The sequence below is a fragment of the Leguminivora glycinivorella genome, chromosome 9, assembly GCF_023078275.1.
Source record: "Leguminivora glycinivorella isolate SPB_JAAS2020 chromosome 9, LegGlyc_1.1, whole genome shotgun sequence".
In the NCBI taxonomy this organism is placed as follows: domain Eukaryota; kingdom Metazoa; phylum Arthropoda; class Insecta; order Lepidoptera; family Tortricidae; genus Leguminivora; species Leguminivora glycinivorella.
The window spans coordinates 2,320,093-2,339,183 of record NC_062979.1 but is presented as its reverse complement, the minus strand read 5'-3'; the positions used below and the strand labels follow the sequence as shown (position 1 = coordinate 2,339,183).

Below are 19,091 nucleotides of genomic sequence, written 5' to 3'. Positions count from 1 at the left end.
CCTACACTGAGCGTGGCCCGACACGCTCTTGGCCGGTTTTTTATCCTAGCAACACTTACTGATCTCATACAAAAGTGAGTCAATAGACTCAATAGTTGCTACATGCAAAGCGTTTTACGGTGGCGCCCCTATTACAATCTGACCAAAAAGAGTATAAATTAGAACGGGACAACATCGTAGTGTCGTCCCGTTTTCTCACACATATAGATTTAAATGGGATTAAGGGACACTTTGCTACTATTTAATTTCTACTGTATTTGGTCAGACTGTAATAGGGGCGCCACCGTATAACGCTTTGCATGTGGCAACTATTGACTCACTTTTGTTTGAGATCAGTAAGTGTTGCTAGGATAAAAAATGTGCCATTTCTACTGTTTTGCCGTAACCGACAACCAGCACCTGATGAAGAAAACACATGTGGTTAACTAGCTTTTTCCCGCAGATTCGCCTGCGTACTAAAAGTAATGTTCAAACTTTAGATCCCCATTACACCCCCTTTTGAAAAATCCTTGGTGCTCCTATACACCTTATAAGGAACCTACGTGCCAAATTTGGAATCTCTAGAATCAGCAGTTTCGGCTGTGCGTTGATATGTCAGTCAGTCAGTCAGTTTCTTCTTTTATATATTTAGATATTAAAATAAAACTTAGAAACATCATGGCTTCATCCTAGTTTTATTTTGGAAAAAAATGATTTTGTCAAAAGAAGATACCTAAGATCAAAGAGGATCGAGTATAGAGTTACTGTGAAAGTAAATAGCGCATAGACTACCATCTCGCGACACAGGAATAAAACTTTTGAACCTCAGTTTTGACAATTTACCGTATATAACTCTTGATGGTTCCGTCCGAGACACGTTTTTTTCTTACACTTGATCTGTCTATGCGTAGTTAAAGTACATACGCCTCGATATTATTTTCGTTATTGTAGTTCCTAGCCATTATAGGCCACGACTTTACCTTTGGCTAGTCTGTGGCCAAGAGTAAGCCCATTTATAATAATAAAAAATAAGATTTTGCAAAAATTTCATTTTTGGCACAAGCTTTTATCGCCGACTGTATCTTTCTTTCAACAGTCATCTACTGCTCACCGAGACGTTTCTAAAAACCCCTTACTTGATGGGGATACGATGTTTCATAACAGGGTCCCTATGACCACCTTTCTGCTCCATCATCAGATGAGCTCCATGATACCATAATATTGCATTGTCACGTGATTTACATATGTGTGGAAAATTTTAGCTCATTCGGAAACCGGGAAGTGGGTCAAATTTAGCTTCTACGTTTTGACGCACACTAACATAGTTGGATAAAAGCTTGTAAAAATTGTAAAAATAAAGCGGTTTCGCATTACGTCTGATCCGAACCCATGAAAACAATGGTCCGTAGTAGCTGTAGAACTATTTCTATGGTAATTTATGCACTACGAGTAGATCCGATGTCCGTCATCCGAATTATTTTCGTCATTTCTTCGGATCTAGTGCGTTAATTACCATAGAAATAGTTCTACGGCTACTACGGACCGTATTTTCACGGGTTTTAAGGTGTCTTAATGTAAGTACTGTTTTGGAATATGTCGATACTGATACAAGAGTTGCGTGATGTATCGCACGTTGAGCAGATAGGCTAATTATTGTAATTGCTGATAAGTTTGTTTATTTGCGTGCGTGATTGTCTGACCTCCAAGGTTATATCAGTCTGTAAATGTAGAGAAAAATATTGTTTACAAGTAACAACCATATATCATATTGAAGTAGCTCAATTTTCGCAATTAACAATACATTTTGACCTACATTTCTTACTTATTTTATTACTTTCGTTCAAATCATCTTGACTACATATCTATCTATACATATACATATTGTATATTGTAGTATTTGTAGTCCCGGTCAGACATCACCTAATTCTTCAGGCGTCTAAAACTAATGCAAAACAAAGCCCTTCCCGCTGTCTGTCTGTCCTTATGTATGGCTTAGATCTTTAAATCTACATTTTTATTTTTTTTATTTCGGAAATCCGTTAGCGCGTTGTAAGATTTATAGAAATTTTCGCAGTTGCCTACTAGCAGACGTTCAGCGCCATCTGTTAGAATATTGTGGTACAAATTTGGCAGGGACAGAGTCCCACAGTAGCCATACTTAAGGATCTAAAAGGACCAACTTACCCCATGGTCGAGGTTCTCAGACGAGCAGTTTTCATCATAGTAAACACCATCAGAGTAGAACTGGAAGGACTCTTGCGAAGCATCAATGGCCACAGACACCGGACCAACAGTAGCTACAGCTTCTAGAAGCTTCTGTTCATCTCCTTGAGGGATGTCAGTGAAGCCAACGTCGTCAGCACCGGAGTTCTTAGGGTTGTACCTGTGGGAATATTATAGTTAGATGTTGTGGGTATTTGGTGTGATGAGATGGGAAAGTTGAGGGTGTCAGAGTTAAAAAGCTCGTATGGTTTGTGATAATCATGGATTTCATCGTTGCATTTAGGTATTCATCATGTCAGATACTTTTCAGCTTCATTGAACATAATAACTATGCAGAAAACATAACTTAGATAAGTACATTAGGTACTTGTTTTATGACCCTTGATAGAAAAAAATAAGGCAAGATATTTATATACAGCATTCGATGTCAATCAGGGACTTATGGGAGGAAAAGATGATAGAGACATTCTTAAAATATTAATGATCGCCACCTCGCCTGAAGAAGCGGAACTAGTTCTAGTGCGCACACACTTCCCGGATTGTGTGATCTCGCACATGACTAGTTGGGATGAGGTTGAGACCACTCCGACGGAGGACGAGTGGCAACAGACTGACGAGGTAATAAACCCACAACGCACGCAATGGGCCATTAACAGCTTTGACTCCTTCAAATCACCGGGTAAGGACGAGATCTTCCCTGCTCTGCTTAAGTGGGGCGGGGAAGCACTCACTATAAAGCTAACCAACATCCTACGCGCCTGTTTGGCCCACACGTACGTGCCGAAACAATGGAGAGAGGTCAAAGTCATCTTCATACCAAAACCAGGTAAAAGCGACTACTCGGATCCGAAAGCATTTAGGCCCATTAGCCTAACCTCTTTTTTGCTGAAAACACTGGAGAGGTTGTGCGACAGGTATCTGAGAGAGAGGGTGCTAAACATCGTGCCCCTTCACCCTAATCAACATGCCTACAGCCCTGGCAAATCTACGGAATCAGCACTCCACGCAGTGGTGAGCAAGATTGAAGTAGCGATCAAAAGCAGGTCCATGTGCCTAGGAACCTTCATAGACATAGAAGGGGCCTTCGACAAGACCAGATTCAGCAGCATAACTGCAGCACTAGTGAGACATGGAGTAAGTACAATCCTGACCACATGGATAAATAACATGCTGAGCCAAAGGGTCATCACACTCGGGACAGGCGAGGCACAACAAGCACTAGTGGCAAAAGGATGCCCTCAAGGTGGCGTCCTCTCACCACTGTTATGGAATCTAGTGGTGAACGACCTGATCTCCACACTAAACAACAATCACTACTACACGATCGGCTACGCTGACGACATAGTGATACTAACGAGCGGCAACCACACAGGTACAGTATGTGATGTCACACGCTCCGCACTTGCAATCGTGGAACGCTGGTGCGCCGACAACGAACTCACCGTCAATCCTAACAAGACTGAGCTGGTAATGTTCACCAACAAACGCAACTTGGGGAACTTTCGCCTTCCCAGGCTGTTCAATACAGAACTCCAATTATCAACAGAGGTAAAGTATCTAGGGGTATTACTTGACAATAAACTAAATTGGAGTAACCACCTAAACAGTAAGATAGAAAAAGCTACAGTCGTATTCTGGCAATGCCGTAGAATGGTAGGCAGAACCTGGGGACTAACCCCTAAAATAACTCTATGGCTTTACCAGGCAGTAATCCGACCAATAATAAGCTACGGTGCTATAGTATGGTGGCCACGCACCAATTTATCCACTGTTGAAGCTAAACTACAACGACTTCAGAGGTTGGCCTGTATGGCGACCACGGGCTGCATGAGAACCACTCCAACCGCGGCCTTGGAAGCCATCCCTAGGCCTGCCGCCGCTGCACCTCCACATACAACAAGAAGCGCTAGCTGCGGCGGTACGTCTAAAAAAGTCCAATCTCTGGAGACCACCTAGGGTACCTCACACCGAAATCCTCTATGAGGCGATAGGTAAGGCACCGCTAATAGAGGCGGTAACCGATAAGATACCGAAGCAATTCGTCTTCGACAAGAAATACAAAATACAATTACACGAAGAACCCCGTGAAGGACTTAACCCAAGGGAGCTGAGAATCTTCACGGATGGATCAAAAACAAGGTCAGGCACTGGCTCTGGGGTATTCTCAGAGGACCTCAACATACACATCTCGACACCACTTGGTGCCCACAACACAGTCTTCCAGGCAGAATGTATGGGCATCATAATGGCAGCACATGCGATCGTCTCAAGGGAGGTACGTGACTACCCCATCCGTATACTCTCCGATAGTAGGTCAGTACTACAAGCTCTACAAAGTTATACCTTTACTTCAGGGCTAATCTACGAATGTCACAGAACTCTGACAGAGGTATGCACCACCAACAGCGTAACTCTTCAGTGGATTAAAGGACACAGCAACTCGCGAGGTAACGATGGAGCCGACATCCTAGCGCGTAGAGGCTCCGAAATGAAGGTGGCAGGACCGGAGCCCATACTACCATTACCTTATGCTTGGCTTCGAAACATGCTGCGTTACAACACCAAGGTAAAACACCAACAATACTGGTCTAACCTAGGCACCTGCAGACAGGCAAAGGAAGCACTCCCGACAATCACCCCGGATTGTCAAAAAAGGTGAGGCAACTAAAAAGGCCACAGCTCCGACTTTTAGTGGGGGCCACAACTGGCCATGCCCCTTTCAACAAACACTTATTCACCCTGGGTGTTACAGACAGCCCCCTATGCAGAGCGTGCACGGAGGCAGAGGAAACAGCCGCTCACGTCATTCTCGAATGTCCAGGGGTGGCAGAATACCGGGCACAACACCTCGGGTCGCCGGGGTGTCTTCCAGAAGTCGTCGGCAACATAAAGGGTCTGCTAGGCTTTCTGGTAGAGCTGGGTTGGCAGGAATAGTGCCGCAACCCATCACGCAAAATAGGCGCAAATTATGACGTCGAGTTGCGGAAACCGAGCCCGCGTATACCTATAACCTATAACCTATAAAATATTAATGATTTCCTCTTGTAGGTAGTTAGGAGCAAACACTATCGCTATCCAGAACAAAGTATACGTCGCAAATGGAAAACATTTTGATTGTTCTTTGTACGAGGAAAATTTATGACTTTCGCGGTCTGTGGTTTAACTTAACAGTGAGCAAAAACATTATTTTATGATAACAAGACCGATATAAAAATAAATTACGAACATAATCATAACAAAGAAGTTGATAGAAGGACAACAAGCACATTGACTAGGTAACTATGAAATTAATGTTTATTATGAATATAAATTGTATAATAATTAATAAACCACATTATTCTGATTAAATGAATATAAATGGATGCTAGATATCTTTAATGACGAGCGTCAGAGCTGAGAAAAGTAATATTAGCGCGATTCAGGATTCGCCGCGCACCTAACAGCGACATCTACCAGCAAAGACTTCTCAGTGTCAATGCCGCCATTATCCTTGATATACTTGAAGGCGTCATTCATGAATACTCCATTGCTGTTGCCGTAGGTCGATCAGGTCAAGAGACTACTTATACGTCTTTACGTCGACCAAACGATAGCGCGATTCAGGATTTGCCGCGCACCTAACAGCGACATCTATCAGCAAATTCAGTAACTAACCTGCACTTGTCGTCAACAGCTTCATAGGGGTAAGACTTCTCAGTGTCAATGCCTCCGTTATCCTTGATGTACTTGAAAGCGTTGTCCATGAGACCGCCATTGCAGCCGTTGTTTCCGTACGCAGCTGAGCAGTCGATCAGGTTTTGTTCGGACAGGGATACTAGGTATCCGCTCTTGCGGAAGTGCTGGGCTTCGAGAGCGCCGGTCTGTGGGACAAATATTTGTAAATAAATAAATTGTGTAACAGTAGTCAAACATAATCATCAGGCAATACACATTGAAAACAAAATGGGAGGATGAGGAAGGAAAAATAATATGACACGAGTGTCGAGTTACACGAAGTTAAGTCATTTCGGAAAATATTTATGATAATATCGTTAGATGCAAACTTTTTAGACAATCCTTCATTGTAATCCCCACTTAGGCGTCGCGTGTCTCGCGGCGCGCAACGGACGTCTCCGCCACGCCGCCTGGGGCGCGTCTTACGTCCTTCCTATACAAAATGTACTGAGGAGACGTTTTTTGAATTACATTCAGGCGGCGTGGCGGAGACGTCCGTTGCGCGCCGCAAGACATGCGTCTTATGAGTGGGAATGGTCCCTAATGGTCGTTATTTTTTTTCTACAATTTCGCAGCATTTCTTAATAAACTATAAATCATCAATCATCATCATCCTCCTTGCGTTATCCCGGCATTTGCCACGGCTCATGGGAGCCTGGGGTCCGCTTTGACAAATAATCCTAAGACTTGGCGTAGGCACTAGTTTTACGAAAGCGACTGCCATCTGACCTTCCAACCCGAAGGGTAATTAGGCCTTATTGGAATTAGTCCGATTTCATAATGAGATGTTTTCCTTAAATTTCTTAACTATAAATATATATGTAATATCAATCGTTACTAATCGCGTAATAAATTACATTAATCGCAATTGTATTGTTTGTTATTACAGCAAACATATTGACACAAGTGGAAGGCTGACCCATTTCTGACTCGACAATAGGTGACCTCATAATGCGACCGGGTGACTCGATTTAAACAGACTTCCATCCATAAATGAATAAAATGAATTCCTTGTATAACAAATATTGTTCTTATTTATCGGCGTTAAACATGTTAATAGTGGGATAATCAAGGGATAAGCTCACCTTTGTACATAACTATTAAAATCATTCACTGTACTTGTAATTTGTTCTGTGCAATAAAGTGTTCACTACTACTACTAATAGTATATGAAAGCCCTCAAACCTGCTACTATTATACATGTGGGAACCGAAATTTTAGCTACGCATTTCTGAAGCCGAAAAAGAAATGAAATTATATTTCCCCCTCACTAGCCCGGAAACACGTGTTTTGTCCTTTAATACCAGCGGGTAAAATAAAAACGCATTTTTTCCACTAGTGGGTAAAGTAATTTGACATTGAATAAAGTCAATTTAACTGCTTTAAAATTGATAAAAGGAGGTGAATCTAGTAATAAAGATGATTTACCACCTGTGGAACTACTGGAAGCAGTGATAAACGCATTTTTTGCATTGTAATTTCCTCGCTATATTGAGGGGAAAAGTTTTGTGTTACACTCGGGTGCAAATGTATATTACTTCTCGTGTGTTAAAAATACAACTTAGCCCCCTTGTATAACAAATAACTATTAAACCTATCGATAGACAACGAATAATTTTTTATTGACATATACCAGCACGGAAGATCCCACGCAGAACCGCGAACACAGCTAGTCTAAATATATAAAAGAAGAAGCTGACTGACTGACTGACTGACTGACTGACTGACTGACTGACTGACTGACTGACTGACTGACTGACATATCAACGCACAGCCGAAACCGCTGGTCCTAGAGATTTCAAATTTGGCACGTAGGTTCCTAATATAGTGTAGAGGAGCACTAAGAAAGGATTTTCCAAAATTCACCTCCTAAGGGGGTCAAATGGGGGTTCAAAGTTTGTATGGGGAAACAAGATTAGTTTGACTATTTTATTCGAAACTTCACAGGAAGATTCTTTAAGACATATGACTGAATACGTGTTTCAGGTTTTTTGAAAATGTAACCCCTAAAAGGGTGAAAAGGGGGTGATAAAGTCAAAAAATCAATATGGGTATCGTTTTTATGGTTTATCGGGTCGCTGATCACGATAAATACAACGTTTTTACAATCTAACGAGGCGGAAGTGAAATACCTTCTCCCCTGTTGTGGTGCAATGGGGTTTAAATATCAAAAAAATATATAAAAGAAGATATTGACTGACTGACAGGTTATCAACGCACAGCCGAAACCGCTGGTCCTAGAGATGTCAAATTTGGCACGTAGGTTCCTTATATAGTGTAGAAGAGCACTAAGAAAGGATTTTTCAAAATTCGCCTCTTAAGGGGGTCAAATGGGGGTTCAAAGTTTGTATGGGGAAACAATGTTAGTTTCACTGTTTTATTCGAAACTTCACAGGAGGGATCCTTAAAACATATGATTAAAGACGTGTTTCAGGTTTTTTTGAAAATTTAACCCCTAAAAGGGTGAAAAGGGGGTGATAAAGTCAAAAAACTAATATGGGTATCGTTTTTACGGTTTATTGGTTCGCTGATCACGATAAATACAACGTTTTTAAAATCTAACAAGGCGGAAGTGAAATACCTTCTCCCCTGTTGTAGTGCAATGGGGTTTAAATATCAAAAAATATATAAAAGAAGAAACTGACTGACTGAATAACTGACATAATATATCAACACACAGCCGAAACCGCTGGTCTTAGAGATTTCAAATTTGGCACATCGGTTCCTTATATGGCGTAGAGGAGCACTAAGAAAGGATTTTTCAAAATTCTCCTCTTAAAAGGGTGAAATGGGGGTTCAAAGTTTGTATGGGGAAACAACATCAGTTTGACTATTTTATTCGAAACTTCACAAGAGGATTCCTAAAGACATATGACTAAATACGGGTTTCAGGTTTTTGAAAATTTGACCCCTAAAGGGGTGCAAAAGGGGGTAAGTCAAAATCACACATGGATATCGTTTTTATGGTTTATCGGGTCGCTGATCACGATAAATACAACGATTTTAAAATCTAATGAGGTGGAATATAAATTTTCTCCCCTGTTGTTGTGCAATGGGGTTAAAATATCCAAAATAGCCATAAGTATAGGTTTAGTTTTTATCTTTACTTCTGGTTCAAGAGATTTCAAATTGACACGGAAGTTCCTTAGAGGAGCACTAAGAAAAGATTATTCAAAGTTCACCTCCTAGCATGATAATTTGACAGGGACAGGGACAGGGACAGGAACGGGATAGGGTTAGGGATAGGGATAGGGATAGGGATAGGGATAGGGCTATCCCTATCCCTATCCCTATGGATAGGGATAGGGGACAGGGATAGGGGAGGGACGGGGACGGACGGGACGGGGACGGGGACAAGGATAGAGATAGGGACGGGGATAAGAATAGGTTAGGGATAGGAATAGGGGATGGGGACGGGGATAGGGATAGGAATAGGGGATGGGGACGGGGATAGGGATAGGGGAGGGACGGGGACAGGGATAGGAGAGGGACGGGGACAGGGACGGGACGGGGACGGGGACGGGGACAAGGATAGAGATACGGACGGGGATAAGAATAGGGATTGGGGTCGGAATAATCGGTCGGCAATCGATATCTAGGCAGTGTAAAATGCAGGTGGCTCAGTGGGAAGGGATTAGTATGTAAGTAGGCATCGGTGAGTATCCTGCATCCGTAATAACTTTTACATTCAATGTGCTGTAAGAGGATCGTTGTTTGCTTGCCTTTTATATGTTTACGTTTGCAATTAGTATAAGCAAAATGGAAAAAATTGTAAGCGATAATGCAAGCAAGTATTTTTTACCTTACCGACCATAGCGTCGAGATATACTGGCTATGTGGGTTGTATGAAGTTTCCCCACTATAAATATTCATATAGGTAAAATACATACATATTCGTACCTACTACCTACGCTGTGGTCGCTGTGTAACAATTCTACAATCATTGCAAGAATTTCTTTTAAAACAATAGTAATATGTGTAAGGTGCAGTCAGCCAAAAAAGTGGTTTACCACTTTTCGATCAATAGAGTCGAACCTACCTACAAAGAAACCTACGGATCCAAATGAAAATCTTATTTTTTGTAAACGTTTCAATAAGAATACTTTTATTACGCGGGCGAAGCCGCGGGTAAAAGCTAGTGTTTCATAAACAGCGACGTTTCAATCTAGAATCGGAAATGACTACACGAGGATGTTCTCTCGGTGTGAATCACCCTCGGCCATAATTATTGTTATTATTGTAAGCGTATTATATGACTATAACTGTCTGGTAGGTAGGTAATACGGTACAGTCACTATTGTCCCTAGCATAATTTTCATTTCATTTCAAAATAAAAAGTCGCAACGTCGTCGTGTAGTCTCGTTTTCTCACACATATTGGTAAGAAACGGATGACACGATGATATTGCCACTTTTTAATTTCTAATCTATTTTGCCAAGCTGTATAACCGGCCAAACAAGTATTTCGCTAGAAAAAGGTGCGAAATTCAAATTCTCCGCGTTCTACAGCTGCGAGAAGATGAACATTCGCACCGACTTTACAGAAACAACTTGACAGACTTAGGTAAATAGCCTTGGGTAAATACTTAAGCTGAGTGCATTCAGAGAATTTGAAAAGGTCTCATAACGTCAGAACAAGTGGAACCACTTAGGACAATATACTGAAGTACCAACGATAGCAACTATACCAATCTTTGAAGCATGAACTTCACAAAATCACATAAAAACTGCAACTAACGACCTGTACACAGTATACAACTATACACTGCCATGACTCATCAGGTTCAAGCGTTTAACTTTGAAGAGCTCTCTCAAACTAAAGTATACTTTATATACTTATGATTATGACTTGGAATCTGTGCTTGGAATAAAAGGTTTTCATATTGGTAAAGATTACATCAACCCAATACAAAAACTCATGCGGGTTGAACGAACAAAATTGACTTGATTTGCGACCAGTTTTTATAAGTTGGGGAAAGAACCACTCGACTGCATACATTTATTTTATTTTATTTTGTTTATTTTACAATTAGTACTAACAGTAAAACCTTACGTACTAATCGGTGCTATAGGTACTACTTATGTCTATCATGCATACATAATTATAAGCACTTAATTAAGCAAATTTAAATTACAATTGTGTCAGAAAGAAATAATACGATCATTGGTGGTCTGGTAGAATATAATTTGGAACAATAGGTGCTTTATAAATAATAATTTTCGTAGATGAATATAAGAATAGGACCCGTCCCGCATATCCATGTGTTTTGTTAATAATATTTATAACGAATAATCGGTTTACAATAGGGCATACCTAATAGGCTTCAAACGGGAGTCTTATTTTATTTGTAGGTCGATTCGAATGTTGGCAATGTCATTATTCTTTATCATTTTAGACCGAAACCAAGCATCAATAGGCAATAAATTGTCAATGCGGGCGATAAGCGACAAAAAAATTATTGATTGAAAAATCGATTACTTTGAAGGTATTTTCCTCTCAATTTATAAGTAGGTATCATTTTCAAATTTTAAGTCAATTTTTAGCATATGAAGGTCAAGACAGATAACACAAAACAAAACCAATCGATTATGTTATTTTTTGATTCCCTGATAATTACTATTTTTATTATTTTCCACAGTCGCAATAGTCTGATGAAACTTTTACTAAGAAACCGATGTTTTCGTGAGTCATTGTTTTGTTTGACGACGCGTATTATGTATGTTATGAGCATCGCGACCGATACCTTGTTAATGCGTACCAAGCAAATTCATTTTAAACGGATGTTTTAGCGATTAGGTGCGTACATAGTAGGTAAGTAAAAGTTTATCAAATGATTATTGAGTATTTTCCTTTCTCAAGATTTAACATTCACCCCTTACGCAATTCTTTCAAATTGATCATACTAGGGTGTTCTGCAGACTAATATATTATAACCACCGAGTACAACATATCTAATATCTATCTTTTTTTAGTATTAAGCCTCCGCCATACATGAGCGTTTTGAGAGCGTGGCGTGAGGTGAACCAAGCCTAAAAGTCTACAAGCAAGTGTACGGTAAATTATATTCGAATCGAAGCGAAAAACAGATTTGAATTAATCATATATAATTTTATTCAGTATCAGTATCAGCATTAGAATTACGAATGCGAGATCGTATTTAGATCCAAGGTCTTATTTTGGCCGGAAAATCATTTAAGGAAAAAGTTCGAATGTCGAACGATGAATAGGATATTATTTTCCTTAGTCACGCAGAAATGTGACGTTTTCAATCAAAAGGTACCACATAGTCGGCTTTCCATAAGATCGATTACATATTAAAGCTGTTACGGAAATAAGAGTCTTAATAACAACCTACAAGAAGTACCCTTTTGATTGAAAACGGCACACATGGACACAAAGACCGGTTCGTAACTCTAGTTCGAGGTGAACAAGCACGTGATCGGTGTAACGGAACGTAGGAAGCGCTTTCTATGTATACAGACATGTTTGTATACAATTTATGGATGCTATTCTGTACTATTTTCGTTTCGCGACTTATTTCGTATGTTCGCTACGTGTTTACATGCACTCCTTTAGCTTAGACCTAGTGTATCAGCATGTTCTCATCGTATTATTATTTAAAATATATTCCACATTGAACCAAACAGTCGTTTCCTCAACGCCCAACACTACACCTACTTAAATTTAGTAAATATAACATTTGGATCACCGAAAGACGTTGTGAGTTGTGATCAAATTTATTGAATTATGTCAGGAAGGAAGTGCGATAATTTAGTGGGTCAAGTATTATTTTCTCGAACGCTGTGCGAAAGGGGGTCGAGAACAATATAACCGTCCGTTCACTGATATATTTAGGTCAATTTAAGAGGTTAATTAAATTTATCCTGGTCACGGCACCTATTGTAATGCCATACCATGTATTTAGAAATGAGAATAAAGTATCGGCAGTGTGGCGTAAATCGCCATTATAGAACTGATCGAAAGCCGCAGACGATCACTCTCTGTGAGAACCTAGTGTATGGTGCAGCGACTAGCAAACCATTGCTTAGTGTGAGTCCAATCTATATGAAGGTAACTTACAGTACTGAACTACCAGCAGGATTCGTATTTGCCCTGGACCTTAATTTCAGTGACGGCGCTTTTTTCAGTCAACCAGGTCTGGAAGGGTCACGTGAGCCGGTAAGTTAAAGGTGACACCATCGCCCGCTCTCCTTGAGATCCAAGTGTATGATGCAGCTACTGGTCTTTTCCAACTTAGTTTGACTACCTATATGTATTAAAGGTAACTTACACTATGTGTATAAGAGGTAACTTACAGTACTGAACGACCAGCAGGATCCGCATTTGCCCTGGTCCTTGATTTCAGTCACGGCACCCTTCTTCCTCCAGTCGACCTGGTCGGGCAGGGTCACGTGGGCCGGTGAGATGAAGGTGGCTCCACGCACGCCGGCAGCCTTGGAAAGGAGACCCTTGTGCCTGGGAACAAAGGCAGTGTTTAATGAATGGTTAAGTACAAGGTATAGAAACCACTCTGGAAAAATATCTGTGACGTGCGATGCCTACAAGACCCTAATGCGGTGCTTCATTTAAATTTTGACAACATACTTATTGCACTTGTAGCATAAGTTTTTTTTCTGTTAAAGGAAAGCATTTTTGCCAAGAACTGTTTGAATAAAAACAAAGAAAGATTTTTGTTTATAACTTCGCTGATCACTTCAGGTGCATCCCAGAAACCATCAGTCGTCAGAGCAACTACTGTTTTAAATGTCTATAGACTAAGGGCCAGTTGCATCAACCACATTTGACAGTCACATCATCGTCAAGCAGCAGGCGTCTATTGAACTTCCCATACAATAATATTTAACGAACGCTTTAACGGTGACAGACAGTTTGATGCAACCGGCCCTAAATAACTTAGTACGTACAGTAGTGAGCTGTAAAGGTGCATGGCGAATTTATCAACGAATTCATTCATAATTTCTCCATACAATTTCGCAGCTCAATGTACCTTGATTATGATTATAGATTAATTTATTTTGTTCACGGGATTTTCCGGGACAAAAGTAATTGAGTCATTTGGTTTTTTTCTTTGCGTTAATTTCGATTTTGATTAAAATGCGAAAATGGGTACTACCAAGGTCAAAAATTCAATTTATTGACGATAAGAATCACGTAAATTGCTTATCGGCGATTAGCTACGCACAGTCAAGCGATTCAGCGCGTACAGTACAAGGATCAGTGACTTTAATTGCAGTTTGTAACTGTGAATTAATTAAACCTTTTAGATACACTTACAAGTGATGACTAAGAGAAGTAACTGCTAGATAAAGAACTTGCAATGTGGGTATTCATTGGAATAGCGTATCAAAATGGACTTACAAACAATGTTAAACATTATGGGACATTAGCGTAGCGATACAATCAAAAGGGCTATAACGACTTTGATGTAAGATGAGGATGGGGACAATAAAATATCGAAACTCAATGAAAGTTAGATTTCAAGTTAAAGTTTTAAAAAAGTTTATTTTTTCACGTAGAAACTGAATAATGTTAAAAATTAAAAATTCATAGTAAGTACCTTCATCATTCATTTTTGAACATAATAATGACTGTTAAGTTACGTGTTTCTTGTGTTAGTCATAACTAAAACTGCAACTGTTGCCTGTTATTAAGATTAATCAACCTGTAAAATACATCCGTTCCAGTCATTTCCTTTACTGTTATATGGTGTGTATGTATAGATAATAGCGAATGTAACACAAATAGAAGTTATCTACTGCCCCGCGGGTCATTTCGTCCATTGTTTATATTTTTCCCAAACACAGATAAGTATTGTTTGCAAAATCGCTATCAATGGCCCAGTTCTGTGTCATGTCTTTGATAGGGACTTTACCTAATTTAATAAAGTAATAAAACTGATAAAATTGAGAAATTGTATCAAGTTATTATGTGAAACAGAAGACCATTGTTTGTTAATTAGTTTAAAACACTTTGGCGACCGGGCTGGCGTAGTTGGTAGTAACCTGCCTGCTACCGCGGTCCCGGGTTCGAAATTCGAATCCCGGTAAGAGCATTTATTTGTGTGATGCACAGATATTTGTTCCTGAGTCATGGATGTTTTCTATGTATATAAGTATGTATTTATCTATATAAATATGTATATCGTCCCCTAGCACCCATAGTACAAGCTTTGCTTAGTTTGAGGCTGGGTTGATCTGTATAAGGTGTCCCCCAATATTTATTTATTTATTTGTAAGCTTGCAAAATTAAATGATATGCAGAGAAGCTTACAGGTAATAAAATGAATAAGTGCATAAAATGTTGGCAGTTTCCTTATCTTTGTTGACTAATATTAGCTTCAGCTTGCCTTGCACATTTTTAGGTTTTTCAATTTCTAAAGCTGGCCAAATGTTCAGTAGTCTTGTCTAAACTCATAATAAAATCCACATAAAATCCATAAGAATTAACCTATTTTTAATTTCATGTTTCCAAAAAAAAATCCTAAGTCCAAAATGTGATGCATTTTGAAAGTAAATACCTACATAATAACCACAAAATTAAAATTTTGAAAAAAACCCCACCGCGACATAGTAGACCGATTTTGATGAAACATGGCTAAGAACACTCCCGACTAACTCAGCTTTCAGACAAAAAAAACTAAATCTAAATCGGTTCATCCGTTCGGGAGCTATGATGCCACAGACAGACACACACACACACACACACAGACAGACACGTCAAACTTATAACACCCCGTCGTTATTGCGTCGGGGATTAAATACTAAAATAGTACTACAATCATAATAATACCAAATGTAATTTATTACCTCTTTTTTTTAATATCACGTCAGTGGCAAACAGGTATTCGGCCCGATGGAAAGCGGTGACCGTAACCTATGGACACCTGCAACTCAAGGGGTGTCACATGCGCGTTGCCGACCCATTAGAAGCCTGTAGACTTCTTTTTTGAAGAACCCCCTATTGTAATTCATTGGGAATACCTCGGCAGGGAGCTCTTTTTTTGTAAATGGGGCATTACCCACAAAATTTTCTTTAATATACTCACTTGTTAGTCCTGTTGAACCCGTTCATGGTGTGCACAAACTCGTGGTGCAGCAGGTCTCCGTACTTGTTCTGCTTCAGCCGGAACGAGACCTGGCCCTGTTCGAACTTCTGGTTGTGCTTGGCGATCTTGTGCTTGTTCTCAGCGTAGATCTTCATGCGGAACTTGTCTTCTTCCTTTGATTCGTATTGTTTGTTGTGTTCCATCTGGTGGAATTGATTTGTTATTAATTTGACGCGAAAAAGAGTAGAAATTAAAAAGTGGCAACATCGTCATGTGGTCACTTTCAAACTATATGTACTAATATGTATGGGACAACGGGACAACTTGAATTTGGCCGAATGATGATGTTGTCACTTTTGATCTTTTATTGTATAATAATAACAATAAGTAGGTAAAAACGGGGCATTTTACCTACATATTTCTCAATAATAAAACTTTTAAACAGTTCTTTGGAATATAATGTTTTACCTGTGCATATATCTTTACATTTTCTACTTTTCATCGAAGATAATTATATAATGAAAAATAGTTGACATAACATGCCAATCATACAAAAGTTTATTTTATAGCTACCTACTTTGGTATCTGTAGGTATGACCAATTGTCCACATCACAATGGATAACAGAATGATTGCTTTTACCATTTTAGGTTTAAAGCAAGCTTGATGAAATTGCAATATTATGAAAAGATAACAAAAAATTAGAAATATTACCTTGTATGTGTTCCATTCCTCACGGACCAAGTCGAAGAAGGAGACTGCGCTGGCGGCTGCCACCACACACAGGAGCACGGCTACACACTTCATTTTTCTATAACAAAGGAACACTTATTAAAATGTAATATTTTACCTTAAATTTTGCCTCATTTCTTTAAAACTGCAACAAAAGAAGGAATTTGAGCGGAGCGGCATCCTATTTGGTATAACAGTACCTAATGATTCACCTGCATCTATGTATCTTGTTATATGATTTTATACCAAATAAATATTTTTTTCTTTCTTTCAATTTAAAATTAACTAAGTAACTATATTACTGAAAATTTCATAGGCAGTTTAAAAAACAAGGAAAAATCTATCTTTTAATCATTGTTCCATATTTCTAGACAATTTCCAGAGCCCACTGTCTCAAAAATTATAAACTAAATTTACAGTTAATAAGCAGTATATTTTACCAACATTGAAAATTATAAGCAGTAACTTTTACCTACATTGATCTGTGTCAGTGATAGGTATAGGTATGATGACTTGCTTGTTCTTGAAACTATGAATTGTAAGTACCTACTACTGAGTAGTTAAATTGGAACACTCCTAAATTCTTACACTTAAGAAAATAGGTATTCAATTACAATATATTTATCCTATGTACTTCTATAATTCACTTTATGAACAACTATAAAATAATTATAGTATTTTAAAAGTAAAATTAGTAAGGTAGCAGGGCCAATTTAAACATTTTAATAAAAATTGATTTCCAAGGAAAAAGTTTCCTTTGAAGTTATATAGTATATACCTTGTCTAGGCCAGTTGAAGTTAGCCAACTGCCCCAGAAATTATAAACAGGATTTATAAACAGTTAATTATTCCTTACCTTGAACTCTGCTAGATTTAAGTATAATGACTTGCTAAATTTTGAAACTACGCTAATGATAAGAGGGTAGAAATAAAATAACTAAAATATATCGATACCAAGAATTCGTTTAGTAAAGCTGTCTAACTGTAAATTTAATTCACATCACGTATGACTAGCCTCTCAAAGATTGTGACAAGGAAATCGTAGATATTACGCAGTGGAATCGTTAAGGAGTTTGATGTTGATATGGGCGGAGGGGCATTACATGACCCTAAACAAAGAAAGAATACTAAACTCTTGAGAAAAAAACGCTGTTAACTAGGCACAGGTATTTTAATAGTATCTTCAACTTACCCCAATATATTCCAACGATACAGTCAAAATTAGCTGTAAATTAATTAAATTATAATTAATTATCGCGACGCGAAACAATCTATCGAATGTCAACAAACACGACAGCTCAGCGGAGCTCCTAATTTGTTTATGCCAAGGATGACGCGAAGTTCGTTAAAAAATAGTCGTAAATTACCATAGACTAACCGGAAACAGTGGATTAAACCATAGATAATCTAAACTTTTGTTAAATCGATTCAGTCGTTAAGAATGTACACGGTCTGTGAAAATCGGTATCAATTCTGGTATCACCCCAATTTACCGATTACGGGCAGGCCTAGTTGACGTTAGTTTTTGACGTGATAACGTCTAATAACTCGTTACTACGGGCAGCATGCACGAAAAAGATGACGTCATTGTCCCGTTTCGCAATATAGTTTTTGCGCCATCTATTGGCGCGCGTTGGAACTAAGCGGCTGATCGATGCGCTCGGTATGGTTATAGCGTGTGGCCTGAGTAAAGCACCACAGCTGGGACAGATGGCGCGCCCGTGTGTTGTTCTCGTTAAGCTGAGTTTAGACCAGCAAGTTATTGCTGCAAGTTTTGAGACGCAACTATAGGTAAGAGTGAGTGGCAAATATCTGCATCTCTTTCTAGCATATACTTCTGTCTCAAAACTTGCAGCAGCGCCGCAGAGATGGGCAAATCGTAATCGATTCCGGATTACACGATTACTTGATTTTACTTTGTAATCCACTACTGGGTGTCAGATTACTTGTAATGTAATCAAGTGAAACGGTAAATTACCATTACATATAAAGGAATCACTAATCATCTATACAATAATTACTATTACCAATAATTCGGATTCATAGTCGATTCAAAATAACTGAAATTATTGACTTGATTACTTTCAGATTACAAATATGTAGTACCTCAGATTGCTGACTGTCACTTTGACACAAAAGTCATCATGGGTGTCGTAAAATAGGTTTTAGGGGGTGCTGATTCCAAAATTAATGACCAATTTGGAATCTGACATTGCTGACTGTCACTTTGACACAAAAGTCGTCATGGGTGTCGTAAAATAGGTTTTAGGGGGTGCTGATTCCAAAATGAATGACCAATGTGGAATCTGACATTGCTGACTGTCACTTTGACACAAAAGTCGTCATGGGTGTCGTAAAATAGGTTTTAGGGGGTGCTG

General features: G+C 39.1%; 1 protein-coding gene across 1 annotated transcript; it reads right to left on the bottom strand.

Annotated features, from left to right (window-relative positions):
- Positions 1–345: 345 nt before the first annotated feature.
- Positions 346–18,059, bottom strand: LOC125229799 (cathepsin L). Its single transcript, XM_048134741.1, has 7 exons — positions 17,906–18,059; positions 16,696–16,792; positions 15,983–16,185; positions 13,233–13,392; positions 5,857–6,062; positions 2,164–2,362; positions 346–399 (listed from the first exon to the last, which is right to left on the bottom strand). Exons 2-7 carry the CDS (start codon positions 16,786–16,788, stop codon positions 346–348), a joined length of 915 nt encoding a protein of 304 aa, XP_047990698.1. The 5' UTR covers positions 16,789–16,792; positions 17,906–18,059.
- Between the last annotated feature and the right edge of the window lie 1,032 nt (positions 18,060–19,091).